The 27,431-nt window shown below is 44.3% G+C and overlaps 1 protein-coding gene across 1 annotated transcript; it reads left to right on the forward strand.

Moving 5' to 3' along the window:
• The first annotated feature begins 895 nt into the window (after nt 1-895).
• LOC128711890 (putative sodium-coupled neutral amino acid transporter 11) lies at nt 896-25,582 on the forward strand. The gene is made up of 9 exons (XM_053806778.1): nt 896-955; nt 16,253-16,309; nt 17,999-18,190; nt 22,829-22,943; nt 24,204-24,459; nt 24,551-24,621; nt 24,689-24,850; nt 24,913-25,214; nt 25,298-25,582. The coding sequence occupies exons 1-9, from the start codon at nt 896-898 to the stop codon at nt 25,580-25,582; spliced, it is 1,500 nt and encodes a 499-aa protein (XP_053662753.1).
• The last annotated feature ends 1,849 nt before the right edge of the window (nt 25,583-27,431 follow it).

Below are 27,431 nucleotides of genomic sequence, written 5' to 3' on the forward strand. Positions count from 1 at the left end.
CGTCGCCATGGGTAGAACGCTAGTCTCACGGTGCTTGGCCGCAGATACCAACGGATAGACTGCAGTGAAGCCTCGTCGCGTGCGGACGTGTGCTCCCGAGAACATTCGGTTCGTCCTGCACGATTCCGTTTCGACACCGACCCACGGTGTCCTGACCTATCCACGCGTTTCGTTAGTCCTTTTTAGCCAGTGCTTCCGCGTGTCCAGTGAGTGAAGGAAGCGCACTTTATCGGCTGTTGATGCTGTTACGGTTTACCGAGTGCGTGCGGGATCGAGAAGGATAATGTAAATTCCATTCCACCACAAATTATAGCCCGACAGCTCATCGCATTACCTGCCTCGTTTATGTCGTCAGTGTCACGTTGCCAAGAAATCCCCAGCTAACGTCGCTATGCTCGCTTGACTTTGGCAAAAAGGGATCGGTACGATTGCTACCCTGATGTGACCCTCGGGACCGTTCTCAGCGAACGAACAACTAAACCGTGGCATAGCTTCATTGCGACACCGTTGTGATAAGCCTTAAAGCTTCCGGCTTCCCTGCATGCTGCTTTCTCAAGCAGCTTCCTAATTCCCCGAAGGCCCTGTCAGACGCTGGCCAGACCGGATGTGCGAGTGAGTGCTGCCTGTGTGAGATGCAGGTGCGGGCGTGTGTTTGCGTGTCCGTGTATGGACGTTCGTGCCCAATCGTGGCCCACCCGTAATGTGCCCTTTTCCGCTGACCGGTGCGTGATTAGAAAACCAATCCGACGCTAAAACGAATCATAATTAAGTGCTGCTAGTGCATCGATCTCCACCGCGCGCGATAGGATCACTGGGGGCTGCTCCGTTGGATCGCTTGGTTGCTTTGTTTGTGGGACGGTTTGTTTGCTCCGGAACTATCCCGCCAACGCCAACGATGGAACCAACCGCCAAGAAGAACACCGTTTCCGAGTTCAGCTACATGCTGCAGCGACAAGTAAATAGAATACTCGTCCCAATAGCATTCTTCCACAGGTTCCCCACAGCCAGGTGCCAACTGTGATGCTCCATTGGGAGTTTTCGACACGGCAACGACGGTCCTCCTAACTTTTGACTCGGTCACGCAGCTACCGTTCCCGTTCTATTTATCTTCCAATTCATACTCATTCAGATTTACGGGCGAGCGAACCATGCTTCCTTCGTCCTCTATGAAACGATAACCCTCACCATCGATCTATCGTTTCGGGACTCGGGAGCAATATATTCCACTAAAATGGAAAGGACTCGTTGTGTCCCCGTAGTTGTACGACGCTCACCTGCGAGAGCCCGTTTAACCACAATTCCTCGTCTATGGCCACCAAACCGTTCCGTTCCGTTTGCGCCCTGCTCTCAAAAAAGGATGATAGAATACTAATTTATGGATTACCCTCTCACGAGAAGCATCGTAGTCCTTCGTTATGGCCTACCGTTGGTCTGGCCGGGGTTCCATGGGGTTCCCCACACCACAACCTTCGACACAGTGAATGCTCATTAGGGCAATTTGGAGCTAAAGTTGAGGATAAATCAAGTGCGCATCCGAGCCCCGGAACTGGCCGTCGAGACTGGACGCCCACATGCACACTAACCACATCAGTGAAACGGGGCCAAAGTTTGCTCCGGGCAAACGACCAAACCTGGCACCAATTCCAGGACATTGTTCCAATTACGGCGCAGCGTAGCGTTTTCAGTTGCACATGACCTTTACCTTCTCGGCAGGCTGTCCACGCTAGACCACGCGCTGACGGATGCCAAATATTGGTATTTTCTCCGTGGGCGAAAAGTAAAATGAGCTAGCCAAACTTCACTTTCAACTCCGGTGTTCCGGTGTAAGGTCGATTTTCGATGCAAAACAGTTTCACAGCATACACTCCGTCCCGCGCCCGGGAGATAAGGGAAAGTGTACGAAAAGTGCTGTAGGATACCTGATACCTTATCATCTTTTAGGGACGATGATGCTATCTTATGCATTGCATAAACTTTACTGGCATCTTGAAACGTCCTCTTGCTTGTAGTCCCTGGGTCAGGAGCGTAAACTCCCCAAGTTTACTTAGAACATCCGTTATAAGTTCAAACGAAACTCCCAGGACTATTGTCTCGATGTCTTTGTGGTTAGACCACTCCATTACGTGTATCTCCATCGCAGTGGTCATAAATCAAACAATAAACAACTTCTCACACTTCGGTTCGATAAAACCCTGGTGTTGGAGCGAGTCCTTCACTCGCTGCGAGGAACCTCACGAAACCAGCGCTGATGGAGCGAGTTCAACGCCTTTAACTCCCCAGACGATTGCGGACTACCATTTGGCCAGTGGATGATGGCACGGTGGCGTTAATGCGAATCTCTCGCAACACCTATCAGACAGCCATCACCAACTACGGCGCTCCTCGTAGTTGGTTGGCTTCGTTTCAACCAGTTCCTGGTAATGTTAATCCTACTTTGCCTTACCATCCAGCCATAAAGTATGCAAACTGATGGGAAGCTACTTTCGTGGTTTCGCTTCCCGCGTTAAGAGTGGTAACCGCTTGTGCCTCGAACTTCAAAGCATCTGCAAACGAAGCAATCTCTTTCAAGACACGTGTTCGTCACATATGTACCCAAATGCTGACGTACGAAGTAACCTTCCACCGAGGGCAACGTGCCGGTTGGTAGGCGTTTGTACCGCTGTCGAAAAGTTTTCCTTCCCCATCTACTCTGCTAAATGGTAAGACGTCATCATTCCTCTTGTATGTTGAACTACGGCTTGGTGCAATTAGAATTGTGCACAACTTTCACAAGTGGGAACATTCGGAAGTTCGTGCAAGTTAATCGATTTGAAACAAGTTTGCATGGGCTGCTGTAATCATTGCTACGGTCATTGATTGTTTCCCACTACATCGGTGTTCGATCGATGGTCGAACTATACTAGGCATTCCATTGAACGATACTAGCTGGATGGTAAGGCTTTATGGCATTCCAATCGAAATTCGCATTCAATATTAATTTTCTTTGCTGACTTTAAGCGTAAGAAGTAATAAGGGGCCATTCAATTATTACGTAACGCAAAAATTGAGAATTTTGGACCCCGTCCCCCCATTGTAACAAAACGTAACGCTGGAATGAACCCCCCTCAATTAATTACGTAATATTTTGTTGCGTTCGCATTGTATCGAAATAGCTGCTTCTGGGTGTGCTACAACATTTGCGGTTTGAACATTTCACTATTTGCAGAAAGTACTGTGAAGTGCGTACATGTGCTGAACACCATTCTGCATCATTTTTTCATATTTTATATATTTTTATATATCCTTTTTTCATATCCAACGATAGCACAACAATTGGTGCTAGCACAATTGGTACACTTACCCTATCGCTAACAAACACTCTGTAAAAAATCGTATTGCTAACATAAACCGCTATACAACAACAAGAACAAATAGGCTTGTTTACTGACGCCATGAATAACTTATCAAAACAACTACAAATACAAACAATAATGATACAAAATGAAGAATCTGAGACTAAATCTATCGGTACTGTATAAAGGTGCGAATACAAATCACACAACTAAAATAGGCCCAACCAGTGAGGTCGAAACTATGCAGCAGTGGCAATGATGAATGACGAAAAATGGAATCATCAATAATTTAGCCATTTGAACAACTTATTCTATGTTGCGTAACATAAAGTTGAAGCCCCCCCCTCTCCCCCTACGTAACAAACAGTAACGTTTAAAGAACCTCCTCCCCCCCTAACAGCGTTACGTAATAATTGAATGAACCCTAATGGGATATACGTATACGAAACTTCAATTGTGTAGTACTCCTAAGTTCTGTGGAGTACTGTGGTCTATCACATGTTTAGAAAAGAAAAATACTGTCACTTAGGTTCTGAGCTTCAAATATCATTAATTTCGTGTGAAATTTGATTCTTCAGTCTATCCCAATAATCCGTACTTTAGCGCATTCAACTAGATCAAAGTCGCCTTCTGACGTGAGTTTAGCACCTCTTCTAGAAAGCGTTCAGCGTTACCATGGCGATGACAATTTGAGCTGCAAATTCCTTTCCCTTCCAAGGAAAACAGAACAGAAAATATTCATGCCCAAACCATTTTCCATTCGTGCCCAAACCGTGCGGGGGTTAAAATTAAGCTTACCTCAATTAAATGGCTTCAATTTACGGCGCCACGTGAGATCCATGCGCCAAGATTACGTGTAAACGGTGAAAACGGACCGTTTAATACAGCAATTGGTAGCAGTTTTTGTGATGTTTTGCCTACACAAATGTAAAACAATTAGAATTTCCGATAAATAACGAGCAATGGCTCTTGACGCCATTGCTGTCAAAGCAGTTCGTTTTCTATGTGCTACGCTTTGCCTAACTTTAAGGCGTAAAGCAAGTGTGTAATTTTGCTTTGACTGGAAAACGGCAGCTAATAAACAGTTTGAACTTGATTGTATTTTAAGTAATAACCATTATTGATAATGGTACATGTTACATTTCTCCACTACATTAACACAGCTTTATCCGGTAGATGCAAGATAAAATAGGTATAATATCGCACTGACGAAATAATTGATTGACTCAAAACAAAACATTCTGTCGCGGCACATTGGTTCAAATTGTTTCGATAATATGCGCCCATTCAAAAGACAACGGAAACAGTTTGGCTGATGAAGCCAGTGCACCAAACACTGACCATTCCGATTATCTTTCCCACGGGTACCATTCAATTCTATTCAGCTTTCCCGGTGCTCAAAGCATGCAGTTCAAAACACAAGCTGAAACATTGCGCTGAAACCCAGCAATGGGACGGTAGGATAGGGGGGAGGGTCAGGATAAGACGATATGGCGAACGAAATGGCAAACAGGAAATGCGCAACGGGAAGCTAACGAACCAAAGGCAAACATAAACCCTGACCTAATGCTGCCATTTCTATGCAAAGTGAAAGTAAATAATCCATAATTGAAATCATTGGCATCCGCAGCCAGGTGGCCACTTCGCCGTTCCCACAGGAGATCTTCTTAATCTCGCGCCACGTACCTGTCGCTGGTGCTGGGGATGGTTGCAATGGATCGAGGAAAAAAGGTTTTCATGCATATATATTTTTTTTCGCAAGTTATTCTTTCATCGTGGAATCACACTGAACATGAAGGTCAATGTGAAGCATGGCGCGCCATTACTGTGAAGACGAATGATATCACCATTAAAAAAAAAGGTTGGGCGATTTTAAGACCTCTATCGCTCTTTCTTTTCAACCACTCAAAAAATTAAACTTTATAATAGAAAGATATCTCTCTTTACTAACGATTACCAGGCAACGAATAATGGAAATAAGTTATCAGACTTCGAAAATGTGTTCCAGGAGACACTGCGTTTCGTTCACATATCAGTAGGTGGTTTTGCCTTCCATTTTGCCGAATGACACCAGGGAAATTATGTTCGAAAGCAATCGGAAAGCCATATCACTCACCGATACCGCTGTCGGGGATTGAATTTCGAGATTTCACACCACACGGACTGAGCGTGATGGCATAGCGATTATCGATCATGGTAAATTGTATGCAAGCTATTCGCAAACGTGAAGCTGTTTTATTTGACTTTTCGTTTCGAAAGGAAGCATGAAACATTCAACAACCTTTCGGAAGGAAATGCTTTGAGGTTTGTTTTGCTTGCGTCTTACATTTTCAAACAGAACTCTCAATAAGAGCTTTAACATTCGTTTTTTTTTGTTCTGCAACAGCGCTTAAGTTTGTAAATAAAAGCAAATAGAATTCTTCTTACATTACACTTTATGTTGTTGTTTTTCTTTTTATTTTTTGTGCACAAAACACCCCAAAGTATTTCTTACGTACGTAAAAAGAATTGTTCTGCTTTAAATCTCTTGGGAAATCAAAAGGTGACTTAAAGGTTTTTCCTCCACGCTCAAACACAGTGAAGGGGAAGAAAAAGTTCACCTTCCCAAAAAAAACAAAAATCCCTTTCGATGCTTTGTTACCGGTTCGACATCGGTTCTCGGTTGGTTCCCTTCCAGATGGGCGCTTGAGGAAGCCTTATCGATGAAACCATCCATTTGTCTGCTGTCAGACGGATGCTGCTATCATATCCCACAATGCCTTCCTGTTCAACGCCTACGGTAACAGCCAGTTGTCATGGATAGCGAAACACCCTCAGATCACACCTGCACTCAGACTATTTCCTGGGCCAATTTCCACGGAAAACTCCTTCCAAACCGCTCCATTTTCCCACCCCCCGACAACTTCAAAGAGCGGTGTGTGTTTTATGTCGTATGTTTGATTGGTATGCGGGCGTGCCATGTATTACCATTGGACAAATATTGATGAACAAAGTCCACATTTTTGTCCCTTCAGCACATTCCCATTCACCAATGCTGTATGGTAATATAACAAATACAAACACCAATAAATGCGATAAAAACCAACCTGATGATGTGCAAATTTGTGTTCATTAATATTGCACGACAAATTGACGACAAAGTATGTTTTTTTTTAAAACCATCCATTCGTCCACAATGCCCGTCCACTGTTCACGACCCACGTACCTTGAAGGGTTTAACGCCGATTAGCACCTAAATCGGTTTCAACCCCATTTCCGCCTGCCGTAAACAATCGGTTCCGGTAGAACTTAGTGCGAAATGATGTTCCGCCGTGTTTCAACCGGTAATTTACACGCCCACTTACGTAACCCCCCGTACCGCGTTATTCGCTCCAACGTAACCTTCCCACTGTGCGGCACAATTAAGAGAACCCCGTCGTAATCATTTCGGCCCTAGGTGCACCCTTCGGTCCTTCGGACCGCTACTGCACGACTTCGGTACTCGTTATATCACCGAATAATGCGTTCCGGTGCTGAAATACTCCCACCCAAACAACGTCTTCAAACGCGCGTCCGTTTCGAGTGGATCGACCGTGGTCGACAATTTGTCCCGGGCACACATAAAACGATTTGTAAACAAAAGCATAAAAATAAACTTTGCTGGTTCCGGTGTAGCGCGGCGCTTTCTCCAAACCAGCGCGGTGCGCTTGGGGTACTTTACCGCCCGTCCTCGGTCCAATCACTGTTGGGCGCCGCGAGCGAGAAACACTCACGTTTTGCCGCTGCTAGGCACACATAAACGCGCCGTAACGGGGTGGTCGGCAGAGCGGAAGATGAAGCACGGGAACACGTTGCTAACGATGGTCATCTCCATTCCACGTGGAGTAAAATTTCGGTACGATGCGTGGATTGCTCTGCGTTCTGCTCAATGCGTTTTTTTTCCGGGAAAAACGTTATCCATATCCGCAATTATACGTGGCCTAATGCAAGCGGGCTTAGGACAAAGAAAACACACGATGCTAGTGCGCACATTGGACCAGAGACCGTACATCAGAGACGAGGGTTTTTTTTTGAGTACGAAACAGAAAAATTCTCCACCCAGAAACACGACACGATTACGCGCTAAATAATTGATGTCCTGTGCTCGCAGCGCCACTTTGCACCTGTTAGATCGTCCGTTTCCGTCTGTTTCGAACGTAAATTTTACCGACCCCGAAACGTTCGCGCCCATTTGACATTGACGGTAGAGTGATTTTGCCATTGTCTGTCATTTGGCTTAAGGAATCGTTAATCTAGCTAACAGGCGGGAAAAGCTCATTGAACTATCCAACGTTGCCAACGACACCGCCGAGCGCTACGATTTGCGATGATGGAACGATGCAATCGTCGTCGTGATGTGGACGTATTCACACGCACGTGTGTTGATGCAGAGCTGTCATCCGACAAACCGTGTGTGGGATGCTTTCTGTTTTCTCGTGGTAATAAATTGCCCATGGCTATGAGTGCTCTCCGTGATTGAATGAGCACGTGCCGTGGGTAAGAATTTTAATTTAAAATCATAAATTTATGCTTTATGTATAATTTGATTATACGTTGTCTGGTGTTTCGTACTGATGATTTATGCTTTTTTTATTGCCTATTCGTTTATTTATCAATTCTAAAGATTGGAAGAACTCTAAAGAGCACAATAAACATTTATTCACTTAATATAAATTATAAAGAAACTTCCTTCTGAGCTTGTCCAAAGCAAGGAAAATCACAAGGAGACAATGTTTTTGAAAAAAAAAATCATAAATATGGCTGACCGTACGGTGAAAAGCCATCATGAATAAAGGCATACATAAATTTATAAACTTTTCTACCGTCATCATTAGTTAGAACTAGCAATTATCAATATATACATATAAAGTATGTTGTTCAATGCGCCTAACACAGAACTTGCAATAAACGGGCCGATCGAAAACTCCCTTGCCGATATGGTGTCCATTTCGTAAACAAAATTACCATTCCGGGCAGAGTTCGTGCGAACTTCAATTACAATTACCGTGAGTTTCAAAAGCTGAATAAACATTCCGGGAACAATTTGCTTCATATTTTCCCCTGTTCGAACGTACATAAAGAATCCCAAAATTTCTAGCTCGCCCCGCTCATAACGCCTGGTACTATGCTAGATGCAAAAGAATGTTCCAAATGGATAGGCAACACCCTCCCCTTCACGCCGCTGGTACATATCGGGATCAAAAGCACGAACGGGAATGCGGGGGGACCAGCGGGACTGGCACATAATTGAAGTTCAAGAATCAATAATTTAATTGAGTGGAAAAATCGTCCACCACCCGGGCGGCCGCTTTTCTCATCCACGCTTTCCATTCACAGTGGCTGTGTTGGTTAAGATGTGTGCGAAAGAGAGAAAGAAAGAGAGAAAGAGACCACTGGAACAAGGTAAGATAAACGCGTTCGGGAAAATTCTTCACATTCCCGTTCGGTTTCGGTCCGGCACCGTTATTCAGCGCCATTCCCGCACAGGGTTGGCATTCGACGGTCGTGTCATCTTTGCCGTGTGCTTTCTTGTATTTGCTTCACACCCGGTACGTGTGCGGTATAAATTACATTCCAATAACGTCTGCTTAATGTGTTGGACCGACGGTCGGCTTCAGGGTCGGCAGATACCTGAAGCAAAAGCAATAAAACGCGCTTTGAACATGCATTGAACGAACCGAATAAGGTGAATGCTTTTCATTCAACATTTTCCATGCCACCTTTGACTTTTTCACATTTGCAACGTCACGCTTTCATTTTCTAACCCGGCACAGATGGTGACGACAGAAGGTGTGCAGGTTTTGCCTGAATTGCCGCACGCAACGAAAGCTTCTCAACGGTCTGGCTGAGATGATGGAATTATGAACGATTCAATCAAACACACCCCCTAGCCGTATTGGTTGTGCGATTGGGTGGGAATTTCACTTTCGTGAAAGAAAATATTCATTTCGTCATTCGACCGGTGCATCACGCACAATGTCATCACATTTGAATCCGTTTGCCAGTGCGTTTCCAATCAACTGTTCCACCGAACAGTCAGTTGGATCAATTTACGAATTACCACTCTCAAATAAAAAACAAAAAAACTATGCGAATATGCAGCGTTTGTTCGATGCTACTCACTTCCGAAGAAACGTGAACTAATAAAATGGGAACCGTTCCTTTAACTTTCCAAACAAACAGATGAAGCTACAGTTGGCATGTTTCACAAGCGTCTTTTAACCACCTGCAGGCTAGAACAAGAAGACATGCTAGATTGAGAAATAAGGAACACCGGCAAACACCGCGCCAAATGAACGCAACCGAGTGCTGCTTCTTACGGCATAAAGGAGTAAAACTAACATCCAAATCTTGAAAGCACCGCCCGGTACGGCTTCAGGAGCGAAATAAAATGAATTAACTCATTCAGCTTTCGTGTCGGCTGACGTACCGTTTGGCAAATGCCGGCAACCGAACCGGTAGCCTAATGAATACAAATTGAGTTTACGGATTTTCTTCCCTGCCGCCGACCCACATGTCACCTTGTCCGCCCCAACGGGTCAACTTTGGATTTAGCCAATTCAACACTCTGGCAGTGTTTTTGGGGCACAAAACTTACGCGCTCCCCGTAGATGACAAAAGGGAAAGTAAAGCTGAAATACTACGAGCAGCACGAAAACCGTTCGGTGCAAATCCTTTACTCGCCCCCCAAACCTTTGGAGACGCCGGGTTGGCAGTGGGGAACGACCGATTTCTGATGCTGCTGAAAACTAGCTGCTGCACAGCTTACCGGCTAACGAAACTTGAAAGCAACATGTTATTCGATACGATTTCATTAGATGCCTGCGAGTGGGTGAAGATATTTTGCTGCGGAAACAAGCGGTTCCATGGTTGTGGTTCGTTTTCGTGCCGTGTGCAACATAGCCATTAGCCTTTAAGCATAAAATATTTAGCACCAAACCGTGGCGAGAAATCCGATCACACCGGTGTCGCTTGCCGGTGGCGAAGCAAATGGCAATTTCTTCCCAACTCGCCGTTGATTGAACAGTATACGGTTAGTTTTTTGACCATGTCCGCCAGTCTGTTGCATCTCATCTCCGGTGGAAGTGATGGTTTCTTGTACATCCCGTAACGATGATACACGGTTACCTAACACCGTGGTTGGTTCGATGGGATTACGTGGCCGATTACGTGGTGTGGAAGACAAATTAATTCGTTTCGGTTGAGCTCACCACCCCACCATAAAACTCGTGTCCAGTTACGGTAAGACGTAAGCGGGAAGAAAACAAAGAAAAATTATCATCTTCAAGGATTCGTCTCATATTACGAGCTCTATGAAATGTTGTTCCGGTCGGTTGGGAAATATCTTTCGGCTTTTAGTTTGCGGAGTATTGAGGCGCTGTTATTAATCCTCCTTATTGGCACTGTAGGGTGTAGAAAAAAAGGAGTTCGTTTATTCTTACGAAATGTATCCGACTGCAGTTTCCGATCCTGACTGACTGCTCGTCAGCTATCCTCGCTAGCTCCTTTCTGACGACAGTGTTGCCAGCACTTCTCACCGACTGTCACGAACCACAGGGTGATTCCTTACAGTTTTACTACCTCTGGATAAGTTAGCCTACTATATTCGTTTATCTTTGTCTTTGTTCACAAATCAATATGGGAAGAATTTGGTTTTTTCGTGTGAAGACAGTTGCCGATATTACTAAACCACCAGGCGCCTCCATGTGATTATTTTTCTAAAAATAATCTTAATTTGCTTGATCCTTCGTAACCACGTGCAATATTTTATCATCATAAATTCCTAACGGAAAGAAAAGTTTGTTTCCTTGTTGAATAACGATTTCCTTTGACCGTCGAAAAGCGAATGGTTTACCGAACATGAGCGGTTAGGGAAGGATAAATCCCAACCCAACGACAACGGTTCGTAAACGATGAGCGGTGATTAAAAGCTATAAATTCACTCCGCTTCATACCCGGGCCGGGGATTCCACGAATAGGAACGAAATCACAACCATTGCACCGCCGAAGGTACCGTCCCGTCCGTCAATAAACAAGTCGATTTAATTACGCCGATATCAAAAATGCAATTAAATCGCACGCCACGCCTGAGCACGGTGGGTAGCTCCGAGGGGGGGGGGAGATGGGGGTGCGGTACGGAAAATAATCGTTCATCCGGTACGGTCGGTTGAGTTGGGCTTAAATATTATTTTGCTGTTTTCATTACTGCCCGCTAGGTTCCGACGACCCGGGACATGATTACACCCGCACAATCGAAGCTACTGCCAGGAAATGAATGCTGGCCCGAACATGCGGAGCATTAGAAAGACCCATCATAATCAAAGAGATAGTTTAATTACATCCCAACCATTATAATGATTTTAACGTTAACGAGACTCATTAAACGTGACATAAATACCCATCACTAGGGCAGCGGGTGCACCCTTTGCAATCAACTGCACGCCCATCGGCTACTGCTTATCGCAATGCATCCATCTGCGGGACGAAACAAAACACTAGCAAACTAGTCAATAAAACTGATAGGATCTGTTACATTCCAAAAAATCCCATCCTGATTGATGGTTTTAGCAATCAACGAACGATTTCAATAGCTTGCAATCTTCTCACCTCCAAACACCATTAGTCGCTGGAAACGAAACGGCTTCCAAAGAACGACGCAAAACTCAATTCTAAACCCCGAAGTACTTCTAGAAAGGCGATGCGATTTTGACTCCCGTCAAGGTAAGGCGCATCGATCCATACCTGCAGCAGTGTGACGCAACGTTGGCGAAAGAAAACGGTGCGAGGGAAAGACATTTGCACCGTGTCCCGTCCGTGTTTACCATCCGAATCCGAACCGATCCCCATTTGCCCGTACATTGTTCGGAGGAAAAGGGTGTATTAAATTTTGCGCCATTGCTCTCGTTCACTCGTGTGGAATGACGGAAGTCGAACAAACCGGCAGCGCTACGTGCAAGATGCTTCCCAACACAAATGCTCATCCTGGCGTGAATAACTACTTGATGGCCCTGACATCGGGTGAAGCGGCGCCCACCAGCACGCTGGCTGCAATCAGCACACGGGGAACGGGATCCGGCACAGGACGGTTTCCCATTGTGCATCCGTAAGTGAGGGAAGTTGACTGATTGCAATACCTGGAAGCGATATGAGCGCATCTTTCCTGCCGTGCAATCGAAGTTGCCGGAAAACGTGGTGCGGATTATATGAATCCTCTCGCAACCGGTCGGTAAAGGAGCTATCTTTCCATCTATGCACCAAAAAACTATAACTGCCCTTCATGCAAGCCATTTCCATCTTCCGCACAATCAATTGATCCATCATTCCCGAGTGCCTTACACGGCTGGCTGGTCGATCACCTGAGTGTGACCATTTACATGCACGGCAAGCAGCGCGATCCGAGTTTCGGGTATACGAATAATGTTGCCTGTAGCACGAGGAGACCGTAATGTCCGTCGCATACACGCGCACGAAAAAAAAATGCACACAAACACACACCACGGCCCATGTGTACTTGTGAGAAGTTATACAAATATTTGCCCAAGGTGTCAGCTGCTGTACGTGCACAGTGTGATGTTGGTTTTTCTCACGCCATTTGCAATAAAAAAGCGAACCTGATGCACACTAACGTTTCGGGACGGGGATTTCCCCAAAAGTTTCATATAGACCGTCCAACAGGTCTCATCAAATCATCATCAAGGTCAAATGCAAAATATGAAAAAGGAATGAAACATCGTTTCATATTTAACCATCATGCCAGACTGTTGCCATACACTGCATTGTCCTATAGCAGTTGGTGTGTACCTTTCTTTTTTATGCTGACTGTCAAGCGGCAAATGCAAAAATAGGAATAAAGCCCACATTTGCATATAAATAGTAGAGTTGTCAGAAAGCGGAACTGAAATCAACGTTCAGAATTTGATGCTTGGTAGCTCAGTGGAATGAAAATGCTTATATTATACCGTTTCTTTACGAAAGGACAGCCAAAGTACCGACAAAAAATGTTTCTTTTACTGTAGCAGAAGTACCAAAGTTCAATGGGTTTTTAAAGATTGATGTTGAATTTGCTGACCATTTGCTTACCCTTTAGGTCAAGCTGAACATCGATCGTTTGTTAACGCCAACCGTTGATTGATCCTAACAGCTCCTAGCTTAACGATTAAAAGCCAAACGAACCGTTAATCTTATTCCCTTCAGTTATCTGCCGTTCAGCTGCGCCATCAGTTCGACCATAAATCTTTACCAACATATTTCATCATTCATCTCAGCCAGAGGGAAACGACCCCTTGCTGGTAGCGATAGCTATATAAGAGCATCACATATACACACACACACAAAATACACACGAGTGTTTTATTAATACAAATGTTTCGCCCATTTCGTCCGGAAATAGAAGTACGGGCTGAAAATAAACGACCAAACCAAGCACTCGTAAGATGTGAAGTGGAAAATGACTCCGAATACCAATGATTTTACTACGCTTGTTGAGTGAGTGAGGCGTAACAAAAGTATCGAACCCACTACCCACACATGTGCAAAAAAACACGGCATGATAAGGATTCAGAAAATTTAAAATGTCGATTCTTATCTGACGGGTCTTAACAGGCGAGCGTTTTTTCCCACTAACTCTCGATAGCATAATACCGGCAACAACAACAGCCTGACCGCATAGCACTTCTTCTGGAAGTGGAAGTATAGCCGGTAGTTGACCTCACGGGAAATAACCGTTGCCGTTGGTTTCGTGCTTTGCCATATTTTCTGTTCAGCTTTTTTCCTTCAACATTTGAACTCATTTTCACGCATCATAATACCGTAGTAATCACGTCACACAAGAAAGAACGGCCGGAAAATGGAAAAGGATGTTCTTGCGTTGACAAACAAAACAAAACAAAAAAAAAAACAAGCAATAAAAACGCAAACAGTGCAGCGGTAAAAGTTGAACTGGACATCAACAACTACCCACGCTAGCCACAATCGTGATGTGCCCTTGTGCCCTTAAAGCAATCGTTCCCCATGCAACCGGGGAGAAGTAGATTTTTTTTTCAACAAAAAGATGACAATCTAGCCGACATAGCAGCATCACAGGGTGATGGCGTTGTTAATGTCGATGACGATGGTCGTCTTGAGTGTGGGTTGCCTTTTTACGCTTTCACTGCCACTCTCTTCTTCTGCTAAGGTTTATCTCTCCTTTTGCCCCCGTTTTGCAAAGCGTTCTATCATCGAATCGTTTCTAAAGCTCACAAAAGGTTGCATGCTAAGGTGAATTAAATTCGTGAATAAAAAAAGGGGGGCGGCAAATACATAAAAGCAAGCTTCCCATGTCACCGCTGATGTATGGGGAAACTTTGAATGGCTTTTTTACGGGCCGTTTATCCATGACGTCACGATCAACGTGCAAATGCTCGGGGGTTGAAGATGGACTCGGGTTTCATTACGGAACCGTTATCTGGTGTGAAAGAATGCCTATCGCCTTTATTCGCTCTCAGGACTGTTCCTAGCCAAGGCGAATGATGGTACAATAGGCTGTTTTTTTCCCCACCACGGGTGAGTAGAAGATATTCAGATACGCTTTTTCTCGTCTACATTCTGGGCACGTCTTGTGGCAACTGGCAATCAGCTGTGGTCAGAGACTTGAGGACACCGGAAATTCTCTTCCTGCCCCGAATGGTTATGGAAACCAATTGAAAGATTCCGGCAACTTATGAAATCCATACGCATAAGAATTTGACTGGTTTTTATATTGAGAATTTATGGCAACTTTTGATGTGCTTATATTATACACTTTTAGGTTCAACACACTGTTGTGATTTATACAATTATATAAACATTATTGAATTTTTTCCCCCGCAATGAGTTTTTTGTTACATATTTTGGTGAACAATTCAGTGTATTTTTAATAACAATTTTAATAAAGCCTACTTCCAAAAACCAAGCCTTCAAGCCATAATATATTTATTTATTTTGTATCCTTACGTGAAATATTGTGCATTATTTCTTTCATCGAAATACATACACTTTTATTTCATTTTTTTACTCACGATACTAGTACGAAACCGATAACCATACAAGTTTCAAGAGGAATAACTTCGACATACATCATCATGAAGAAGCATCGCTGTTCGGATACCATTTCTCTCGTCCTAAATCCTGCAAACGCTTATGCTCCTCCCTCCATATCGCACGATCTTTCCCCAGCAGGCTATGCTAGCCAAACCATTGATATTCATAGCAGTGTGCGGTAACATGTTCATGGTGGATTTGAATTTGCCTACGGGGTGCGAAGATTGTAGAGCGTCACAAGATTACCCTGCGGTTCACAGCCCACGCGCTTCGTATGGAGGCGCCCAGTACTTGACCCGACCAGCTGATGCGCCCAGTGAAACTACGATGGAGACGCATGGTGTGGCACGTGCTATACGGATGGGATATTTGCAGCGAACCTAGCTTCTTAACCCGATCGCAAACAGACCGGCGGCAGTTTATACCATCCTTAGCAGAAGTGTTTGGCTAGGTTAACGGTACACATGCTTACACTTTGACCCATGCCCCCGAGGGTACACAAAATTGGAAAATAAAACAGATCCTGAGCCGTAGATCAGTGTACACAGCAACTCTGCCACAGCTGCACGAGCGAAGCGAAGCTTTTATTCGGTTTTGCTGTGAAACTGGTACTTCTGCCTACTCCACATGCAACTGTTGCGAGGTGTGTTTCGATCCACTCAACAGCACTTTCCCTTTGTAGTCGCGCCAGTATACACCACAATCCGTATCGAAATCAGTACTCAACCCAGCTTGGAGAGCGGATCGTAGCGTCTCTTATAACTCCCTTTGCGTCATTTTGTTTCAACATTTCCACTTCGTTCATCCCACTCGGGTTGGATTTAAACATTCGAATCTCTTTCCAGGGTAGCGACGATTCGGCTGAAGTGAACGCTTTCGATGACATCAACTCATTGGTGAAGGTAAATATTGTCAAGTGCTCTTTCGATCGCTATTTGCCTCGTTCACAACATTTGTGAAGTGGAAATGGTACCTCGCAACGTACCTACCTCCACTCTCAATCATTTCACCCATTACATGCATTACATTTTAAAATTGAAAGTTGACTGATGACGACCATCACTACGCCCATGCTTTGACGTTTCAATGGTCCTTTCTCCAATCTTCACCATCTCCTCACGCAACAATTCAACAACCCTAATTTAATGTTATTGCCTCCGATGGGTATTTCTTCGAACAAGCTACTCAACTAACCACATCCTGAAGTTTGCCTGTCAACATTACCGTTTCCCTCTGCTTTGTTCAAACGCTTTGCAGAAGCATGGGCTCCCACATAAAGCAGTTCATTTGAATATAAATATCAAGTAAAGCAATATTTTCCTACCAAAACATCACTCAACAAACACTCCTGATGAACACAACAATTGGAACAAGGTTGTTTATGGTTCACTAATGCATCTTCTCTTCTGCGAAGGGAAAATAAACTCATGAATACATTTCTTTTTTTAATTTACTTTCCGGCTGGACATTTATTTGCGTCCGGCGCAAAACTGTAGAAACTCAAGCTCAACTTTAAACGGTCCACTCCATCACGGTCCAGTCATTTGCAGGGGACGTTGATGAAGGATACGGTTATCAATTTGTTGTATCGTCAACTTATCGTCAGCTTTGCAGCTTCCAGCGGCTATCGGACCGTAGCGAAGCATACGATTTGCACCGGAAAGTGTGATCGATTTTTAGCCGTTTTGGCAGATCAGCAGTGATTTAAAGATATTTTTTTCTCCTGGCGCTTTTGGTGCTATTTTCTACACCGACTGGTCCGACACATACACAAACACATGTCCGCATAACGACTCGGAGGTCTCCCGCATGCACATGACGTTTCATTAATTGAGTTCCAGCCAATTTCTCTTCCGGCAATGGCTCTCTGGGCGGGTCTGTGGCACTGGCAGCATTTGTCGGTTTTTTTTTCTCTATGCGAAGCAATCATTTCATTGCCCCCCGGGGGTGGTTTTGGCTTGAAACGATGGTGAAACGTTTCGGAAGTGTTATGAATAAATAATTTGTCCATGCAGGAAACGGGTCTTGCAGCATGAGACTTCATTAGAATAATGTTGATTTTCCGAAACGGAACGTGTGGAATGAGTTTTAGTTTTCAATTTTTGAACTCATGTTTCTGCTCTCATAAAGCGGAACATTGCGAAAATAAACAGTATATCAACTGGTCGTTGAAAGTCCACTGCTGTTTAATAAATTTAACTTTTGAACCAATCATGCCATAAAACTGTACACAAAGCATATTTCCTTCATTTCTTTTGCTAAACATTCTCACATCGTTGCACAATTCTTGTCAAATATCATTTACCATGCTGTACTTCTGTCGAAAAATAAACACTTGCTCCATCCATCGACATCAGATAATGTCTGCCATCGACAGATCTCGTCCCGCTGACCGAAGTAATTGCTCATTAATGTACGGTTTCATCTCATTTACGCCTCACCGATCATCAACTGCCCGGCGGATAGCTTTCATTGCCATCGGTTTATCGCCTCTAATGGTTTCTTTTCTATTTCTTCCTTTTTTTTCTCTCTCTCTCTCTCTCTCTCTCTTTCTCTCCCTCTTTCTCTTTTTATTCACAACACATTCACAGCGTGATGCAAACCAAGGAAAAGCTACCGAGACCTTATCATCGCTACCGCAGGCTTCCTTCAACTACATCAATTCCATCGTCGGTAGCGGCGTCATCGGTATCCCGTACGCACTCCATCGGGCAGGATTTGGGCTAGGACTTTTCCTGCTAGTAATCGTAGCAGTTATAACGGACTATTCGTTAATATTAATGGTAAGTTTTCATTGTGTGCAGTTTTACGTGTGTTACAAGTTGAGTAGAAAAACTTACTCTCAAAGGAGTCATTGGAGGTGTTCTATGAACCATCAAACAAAAAGCCATAATAATTGAAACTTCCACGTTACGCCAGCATGTTTAATGTTGTGAATCCACCGACCTTCAAACAGTAAAGTTAATGTCATCAGCTATCGTTCAGAGTCTAATCATTCAATCATATGCGTTCGAACCCCTATTGCCTGGTGTGTGCTGTTTTATATTCAGTTCCTTTTTTTTCTTCAAACAATCATTTAGATCATCGTCCCAACACCCGAACCGTAAGACACTCCACAACGCTCATAACGTTCTGGTTTTAATGCCTACTCCCTACATCAGCCGGCAGCCATCATCGTCTGCCTCGACCGGGTAGGCTTGGCACAAAATTGGAGAGAATATATTCAATTCTTATCCATCAGGCTCCACCAAAGTGATGGTTATTGGGTCGCATGTTTACAAATTCATAACCCACATCAAGATGCTGCACGATAGGAACACAATGGACAAGCCATCGTTTGCGGTTTCCAAGAACGGTGCTGTTTGCTGTAAAGTTTGCCTATCAGCACGGCACTAAAGATTTTGCAAAACGAGCTGCGATTTTTTTGCGTTTTTGATAAAATCACAAGAAAATGAACCGTCTAGCATGGTCGCGTGGAGCACATACACAACACGCAGCTAAGGGATTGGATCCAGGTGGTATTTGCCAAAAAACGACGGGTTCTACTGAGCTTCCTTAATAAATTTATATGAACACAGTGATGATCGTGACATGCAGCCTGCATAAATAGTATGTTTATTTAAGTCTTTTAAAGACAAGTAATGTATAAATTGAATACTGTTTTGATATGCTTATTCTCACAAAAATTGAACAATATTCGATATAAAAATGTAAAAAATCGTACAGCAAAGCTTTAAATATTTGCTCCAGCAGCATGTGCTTTCCCGGAACATAATTTCAACAGTTTGGCGCACATAACACGTATTAACACATCCAGCCATACCTGTGAAAACTCCTCGCACCGCGCTTGAGTCTGACGGTCGGAGCAACTTTGCATACGGTTGCCGGGAAATTCGGTGTGAAGAAGAAGAAACCCCATCCGTGACACCACGAATCGGCAACAGTGCTGCAATATTAGCATAATTTATTCAGCAACATAAGCGAACGCCGGTGCCGGAACGAAATAAACCAACTAATTGAGAAAAATGTTACGGAATGTCTCAAAACGAGAAAAACGGTTGCGACAGACGACGGGTTACAAAATAACGCGCTTGAAGCGGACACATACACAAACATCTCTGCTGCACTTTTCCATCCCATTGCTGGCCATGAAGCGGTTTACTGGCAATGATTGCCACACTTTCCACATTGTAAGAGCGACCCACACCCCAAGCCACCAGCCCGGCCGCACCTAAACGACTGGACTAAATAAATGCACAAAAAGACTGGAAAATCTCATTTCCTAATGACACAATTCGCATCCATTCCGGGGTACATATCTGCAGCACTCAAGATAAAAAAAAACCGGCATCTGTGCACCAGCATCGTGTTTCGCGTCATGTTAACCGGGAGACTGCATGGTTGCGGGAACAACTTGTTTCCTTGTTTCTTTTCCCGCTATCGTCTATTTTTAACCGAAAATTCCGAACCTCGGACGTATAAGGTTAGCCCGCGCAGTGAGATAATTTCAATCGAACCCCGTTTCTGTTGGGTTTGAAACGGGAAAACAGAAGGTGAATAACTTTTCCTCACACTTCCCTGGCAGGATAGCAACCAAAAAAAACCTTTCCGCGAGGATGATATAGACAGTACCACAACAAAACTCACAAACCCAAACGGAACACAGCACTAAACGGTGATACTGACAACTGGAAAGGGGGGGGAGGGAAAATACAATGAATGGCAAACCCTGTGCAGGGTCACAGCGCCATAGCCTATTGTTTCGCTTTCCGGGAAAACTTACGCCGTTTCGCTGTGGGATTACGAACCTTGCCGCGGGGTGCGCGATTGCTCCCGTTTGAAGTGGCCGCATGAATACACACACCGTCTTGTAGATGCCCCTTTATCATCTACCCCCCATCCTCCCAGCACCCGACGCGATTGTGCAGACGTTCAGGACAAGAACAAAGAGAATGTTCTCGCTTCTACACCCCCCCAAAACATTGCATTTTATTATGAACTGGAAGATGCTTAAAATGTAATTTGCGAGTTTGTTACGAGTGCCATTTTTTGCTCTCTTTCTTTCCCTCTCTCTCTCTCTCTCTCTCTCTCTCTTTCGCTCTCTCTTGCTGTAGCACGTTTTCCTTCCATTCCATGGCAACAGTAGACGATTTTATTCCTTCGCCGGAATAGATTAACCGTAGCGTACACCGTGACAACCCGATTTACGGCAATACAAGTGAAGTATTCCTCAGCTCCCCAGATCCTAGCACACTTCCAAGAGTGTGTGTGTATGTGCCGACAAACACATCACACCAAAGCACGGATGATCAAAAAGGGCCACCGAGAATGAAAGCTATGCAATCCATTAGCAAAGTGGCCGCCTTAGCCCGACCGAAGACGTGTTTAATTTACGGACAATTCGGTACGCAAGTCCTGCTGCTATGCAGCAGGCAAACCATACCTGGTACGACGCGAGTGGGCGTCGGTTTGCATTTGTTAAGATTGCTTTTTAATCGCATTATGGTGGGAGACGAAATTAGTGACGATTCGTCAAGTAGCCGGGCTGGTGTTATGGTTGCTACCATGGCATGCTAAGCAATGGTACTGTTTTGCAGAAGCAGTAACGGCACGCCAACACAAAAGACTTCTGCAAAAACCGAGACCTTTCAAAGGTGTAACGAGCTGCTTCGCTGTATTTGTTCACGGTGTGACTGTGGCGCAAAGGTTTGAATGAACCCTAACAAAGCACACACTTATGCTGCTTTCTGCGGAAAAGCATTTGTTACGTTTCCAGCAAGAGGCAGTATTTATCATGCCACTGCTTCGCGTTTAGGCCAGTTTCGCTGGACCCAGGGTACCTCTATATTGTTCTCACTCCGGGTTTGTGAAGACCAAAGACACTGTGTTTAGCGTGCCTTCAAAATATCAAAAGAACAACACCGAAAACCAACGCCTTTCGAAGTGGTTTGGAAAAGAAAACGGATCCACACCCACATCAACCACCCCGTTGCTTTCTTTTCGTGAATAAATATTCTATGAAGCGAGTGCGAGCGAAACGTTTCCAAATCAGAACCCATAAAAGCACACTGGAGTGAAGCCTGCAGCTGTTGTTGGTGTGCGAAGATGCATCACTATTCGGTGTCCTTGGTTTTCCAGCCCGCCCACCAGTGACTGCCTACACTGCGTGGTCCTTTGTGTGGGAGTGTGTGGTTTCCTTTCTTCGTCAAACGTGTCTCACATCCCACGAAGTCCCACTGACTCTGCGAGGTTGGTTGCTGTTGGGCCATAAAGAGAACAACAGCAAATAGAACCGTATGCAAAGAACGACTTTTTTTTTTCTGGGTGGTATAGACTTGTGGTGTGCTGATAGTAATACACCACTGCACGGGTAGCTCTTAAAGCGACGAGGACCCTTACGTGAAATCATCACGCCCACCAGTGAACTATCACAGCGCCAAAGGAACTGTTTGCGCTGAAGTGTGGTTGGTGGTTGGCACCCTGTTGCACATTTTGTCCCGAATTTACCTAGCTACAGTGAGATTAATAGTTCGGACATGGTGCGAGATTTCACTCGAAGTAAGTTTAAACGATAGCATCATTCATGCCGGAGTGGGTGTTATCCGATGTTGGAAGCGCATAGAGCACCATTCCTGCGCTATTATCTCGAGCGAGCGCTCATTGTGTGGGGCGAGTATTAAAATTAATGCACGTTCAGCCGTTTAACGTTATTTATAAATGGCCAAGAAGGGGGTTTGCTTTCATAAAGCTGTACGAAATAATGGGACAGCTTACACTGCTGGTTATCATTATAAGCCTGCAGTTTAAACCGTGCTTGATGAAAGATAGTAATAATTTGCGCGTTTAATCGTTAAATATGAGCCGCGATAATGTGCAGAATAGGGATTTTAATAATTTTCACTTAATAGCTTAACGATTTGCAAGCTCTGGAGCATTATGTTTATGAGCGCTTGTTGGAAATAACTTCTCATAATTGAGGACGGGCCTTCTAACAAACGCAACATAATGGATTGACATTAAGCAATGTTGTTAAACTTTTTTCGCATGTCAAAAAGCTCATTCATTTAAGCTACACAAAATACAATAATTGATTCGAAAGTGGTGCTCGTTAGCGTTGTGTTCGCAGTTATTTTAGACAACACACTGCCAAAACATCACAATTCCCCCTTTAATCCACTTGTACCTGCAGCATCAAATTTAAATAAATCCCCAAGTGGTCGGAACGCCGGAGTGGAATTTTGTGTGCGCTAATATGCAACGCCAGCACGCCTGCAGAGACGCCATTTTCGTTGATCCTTCGACAACGTGCACCGTTTTGCAATGTTCCAGTTTCTATCCCACAATTTTTTTCGTAATTTCACTCTAATATTGTATTTTCTGGTTTTTTTTTCTCTCTCTTCCCTCTGTTCGTCCGGTTCCAGGTACGATGTGGACACCTGAGTGGAAGATTCAGCTACCCCGGCGTGATGGAGGCCGCATACGGCAAGGGTGGATACTATCTGCTATCGCTGCTGCAATTTATGTATCCTTTTTTAGGTGAGCTAAGCGACCATTTCACGTACCGGGGGGGGGGGGGGGGGGAACCTGTTGTGCTAGAAGCCATTCAACAAAAAACCACACATGTTTCGGAAGAACATAAATAAAAGTTTATGCCCGTGTGTGCGAGGGTCCGTATGGGAGAGAGAGAGAGAGAGAGAGAGAGAGAGAGAGAGAAACACGAGTGAGTCAAAATGCAATCACGTTTTTAACCTATTTCGAAACTGCATGGGGCCACCATCCCCATTTTGAAAATAGAAAAATACCTGCACATGAGCGTGCTATCAAGCATCGCATCGACGCTCCATTTTCACGACCAAGCTCAAACCACGTACACACGTCCACCGCGGGTACTAATAAAGAAATCCTACACACACGGTGGTTGCCCCCATGCACAGCACACGTTAAAAGGAACCTGTTTTCTTTGTCCTGCTTTCGTGTCTTAACAGCAATTCGACACTGCTGACGTTTGAACGAACTGAAACAGAGCAGTCAGGTGAATTTTGTTCCATAAAAACCTCTAGAGCCACCACGCAAACGTAGTTATTGGGTGATTTATTTCTATGCAACATGACGAGTTTCCCAGTCGCGCAGCCAATTTTAGTCGCGTGGATGACTGAAGTACCCGTTTGCAATTCCCAAGATTCCTAAAGCTATCTAACAGGCAAGGTGTAAAACATAAAAGAGCATCAAGGTTTTTATTCTTCTCCCTTTGACATACGAACGAGCTACCAGAACGAGCGTACGAATCACGCCCCGGTCGTAAGAAAGCAGCTAAAACAGCTAATTAATGTGCATAATCCAATAAAAATCTTACAACACCAGCAAGAATACGGCTCACCTCTACGATTGGCAAGACTTATTCAATTAAAACTTTCCCCTTTGCCGATGGCAAGCCGCCACGGTGCGCCATCGTCGGTGGTGGCTAATGAAAAAGCTCAACTGACGGCTAACTTTCATGCATAACTCTGTCGCCCATAGTACGCACCGAATTGATAGAGTCACTCGAGAAATCAAATGAAAATGTGGGATCGGTGGGGACATTTGCAACTTTGTGAAAATAGCTTCCAAGCGTACCGCGGTTGCAGTGACTTACTCGCCCTGTCTCCCCTGTTCACTGTAAACCTCCCAATCGCCAGCAAATCCTTTGTTTGTAACGTTATTTTATTCTGCTCCAACCATCTGTTGCCAAACCCATCCACCGGCGCCTTTGTGTATGCAATCGCCCGACACCCATGCTGCTCGACCGTCACACTGCAGCGATGATATCGTACAACGTCGTGGTGGGCGACACACTTTCAAAGGTGCTGGTGCGCTTCGTACCGTCGTGGGGCAGCTCGATGGGTATGGTGCGGTTCGGTGTGGTGCTCGTCGTGACCATTTTCGTCATCATACCGCTGTGTCTCTACAAGAACGTGTCCCGGCTGGCGAAGGCAAGCTTTCTCAGCCTCGCCTGTGTGGTGCTCATCCTGATGGCTGTCGTTTACAGGCTGCTATCGGGTGATTATGGCGTCGTGTAAGTAGTGGTCAGCATGGGCAAGATCTTCCTATTCCTCTGCCAACCGGTAACACCCACCCTTATCTGAACCCATCTCTTTCTCTCCCAGCCCCAACACGCCCGAATCTTGGCGGTTTGCACATAGTGATCTGATTCCGGCCGTTGGCATAATGGCGTTCGGTAAGTATCGGTCCCTAGGGGAAAGGATGCGGCAGTGAAACGGTTTGCAAAATGTATTTCTCCATAGCGTTCATGTGCCACCACAACACCTTCCTTGTGTACCAATCGATGCAGAACGCGACCATGGAGCGCTGGGAGAAAGTGACACACATTTCCGTTGGGTTCGCCTGGCTCGTCGCGGCCCTGTTCGGTATCGCCGGCTACTGCACCTTTCGCGCGCTCTCGCAAGGTAGGGTGAAGCTGTCGTAACCCATCGTGTCCGGTGCACTGCTAACCATCGAGTACTTTTAGGCGATCTACTGGAGAATTATTGTTGGGATGACGATCTGATGAACTTTGCCCGTGTGCTCTTTTCCATTTCGATTCTACTCACGTTCCCGATCGAATGTTTCGTGTCGCGGGAAATCGTTCGTACGCAGATCAAGCGTTTCTACTCGCACGAAGTCATTGAGTACGATACGGACAAGGATCCTAGTCACGTCACCGGCGAGGAAGATGATCGTAAATCGATGATCACCACACTGGTTATCGTGTTTACCGCATTTATCATTTCGCCCTACACGGAGTGTCTCGGGCCGGTTCTGGAACTCAACGTTAGTATGATTACCTGTTTTACCGTAGGAAGTAAAACTGATCGACAATATTTTCTATTTTCCACCCCATTCCCCCACTTTAGGGTCTCCTCGCAGCCATCCCGCTAGCATACATTCTTCCCGGATTGGCCTACATTCAGCTGAGCCCGCACTCGTTGTTCAGCCAGGAGAAGCTTCCCGCCGCCGGTTTGGTGCTGTTTGGAACAATTGTCACTATTTCCGGGGCGGCCATTTTGATGCCAAATTTAATCGGAGACTGCCGGACGGGCATCATCATGGGATACTGCAAGGATGACGAGCTGGCCCTCAACGGAACGTCCTTCATAGCGTCCACCGTGGAGCCGAACTGTGCAACGGACAAGATTTAAAATGACGCACACGCACTCGCGGAAAATTTAAAAGTGAAAATAATCTAAAAGCAACGCTCCAAAAACAAGCAGAGGGAAACACTACAATCAAAGAATGATACCGAGAAAACAAAAACCAAAGAGTATATATAGGGAATGACTGTTTTAAAACGAGTTTTAACTTATTGAAGTTGGTTTACAACCGTAATTCTTTCCACATTAAATTGATATGCATTTAAAGCGACATTTTGATGGCTTTAGGTGCATTTTGTCATCAGTATTATGTACCTGTAAGACTCTATCCCCAAACACAAGACTTTTCTAAGCTTTTTATTACACGTTTTCTAGCGCTTGTTTGTAAACTTGTTTGGAGAATGATTCATATTATATACATATACACTATGAAAAGAGAGAAACAAAAGGTATTTTCACGACATCTTGGTCGAACGAAATGATTTACGGGGGAAAAATAACACATCTTTGACTTCATTTTTGGTGAAATCCGTTTACAAATTTAACTACTATTTACACACTTTAGCAACTACGCTACAACTAGGAGCAGAATTAAAACGAAAATTACAATCTACAAACGTCTTACAACACTTGAAGATATTACAAGAGAACAACTCGAACTCAATCAATGATATGAAACATCCATTTCGCAGATGGCAGACGGACAGGATACGAACTAATTCGCTACTCCATTAACCAATGTAATAGTAACCGAAACAGGCCATCGATAGAATTCTTTACTAAATGCGTAGCCGAGTCTTTAACTACCGTGTGCAACTTTTAGGGAACAGATCAAAAACATAATCATAAACCATAAGAAATCTACCATCTAATTGTTAGTGCAAACTGAACCAAAGCTAATTGAAGATAAACCAATTGACATCGATCCAATCGGATCGGTCGCTGTGCGGTAAAGGAAGGTGAATCATGGTGTACCAATATTGAACTAGCAGATAGAAGAAGCAACATAAAACAACGTATATTGTTATGAAAACAAGTACCGAATGATTAAATTAAAGAAGAGCAGCAAACATCAGCTTAACATATATTTTTGTTATTCCAAGCGAAATGTAAACCCAGCACGGGAGACTGCACTGTGCGGTCATTGCATAACTTTAGGCGTAACACCATGTTTAACCCTTGCGGTGTAGATTTCCATATTGTTGCAGTGTTGTAGTTTGGCAACAATTTTTTTTGTTAATTTAGTCTTCTCAAAAGTTTATAACACCAGTTAAGACATTTTATTACACATTGTGCATTATTAAAAAACAATCCTAGTCTAAGCCATTCTCAATTGCTCTGCTTATTTCCATACAGTAACAGTCATGTCAAATGGGTTCTGCCAACAAATTTGTTTCACTGCAGTTGTAGTCAGAATCGGATACAATTATTAAAGAATGCACAAGCACACAACAAGTACATGCAGCTAAAGAGTCATAGAGTATGTAAGATTAGGATATATTTTAAGTAGCTAAATTTATCAAATCAAGCTATAGGAGAAAGAAATCAAAACGGACAAAGCGACTATTAGAAGCGAGGGCAAACAAAACCACAACCAAAAACATAGAAATCCATATTATGAGCTGATGTTATGAGTGTTAGAAACAGTACTGAATAAAATCGCAATAGATTGATCGGTAACTATCGTCCTTAAACGTTCGGTTATTCAACAATATTTCCACATAAAAAAAAAAACATATTTACATAATACGCGTCAAAAACGGCAACATCTTTCGACACAAACCATCAGCACCGCCGCCGAAAGGAAAATGAGATGCAAAAACCAAGCTCACGCCGTTAACAGTCATCGCACGTTCCGAAAGTGTATTCGCACCCCGATGGCTTTCTCTCCGAAATT

Source organism: Anopheles marshallii, chromosome 3 (assembly GCF_943734725.1).
Source record: "Anopheles marshallii chromosome 3, idAnoMarsDA_429_01, whole genome shotgun sequence".
Lineage (NCBI taxonomy): Eukaryota > Metazoa > Arthropoda > Insecta > Diptera > Culicidae > Anopheles > Anopheles marshallii.

Excerpts from the sequence above, each read along its gene's own strand:
- LOC128711890 (XM_053806778.1), top strand. The coding sequence starts at position 896 with ATGGAACCAACCGCCAAGAAGAACACCGTTTCCGAGTTCAGCTACATG. Across the intron at positions 18,191-22,828 it reads ACTATTCGTTAATATTAATG|GTACGATGTGGACACCTGAG; the intron begins GTAAGTTTTCAT and ends GTCCGGTTCCAG. Across the intron at positions 24,460-24,550 it reads TCGGGTGATTATGGCGTCGT|CCCCAACACGCCCGAATCTT; the intron begins GTAAGTAGTGGT and ends TTTCTCTCCCAG.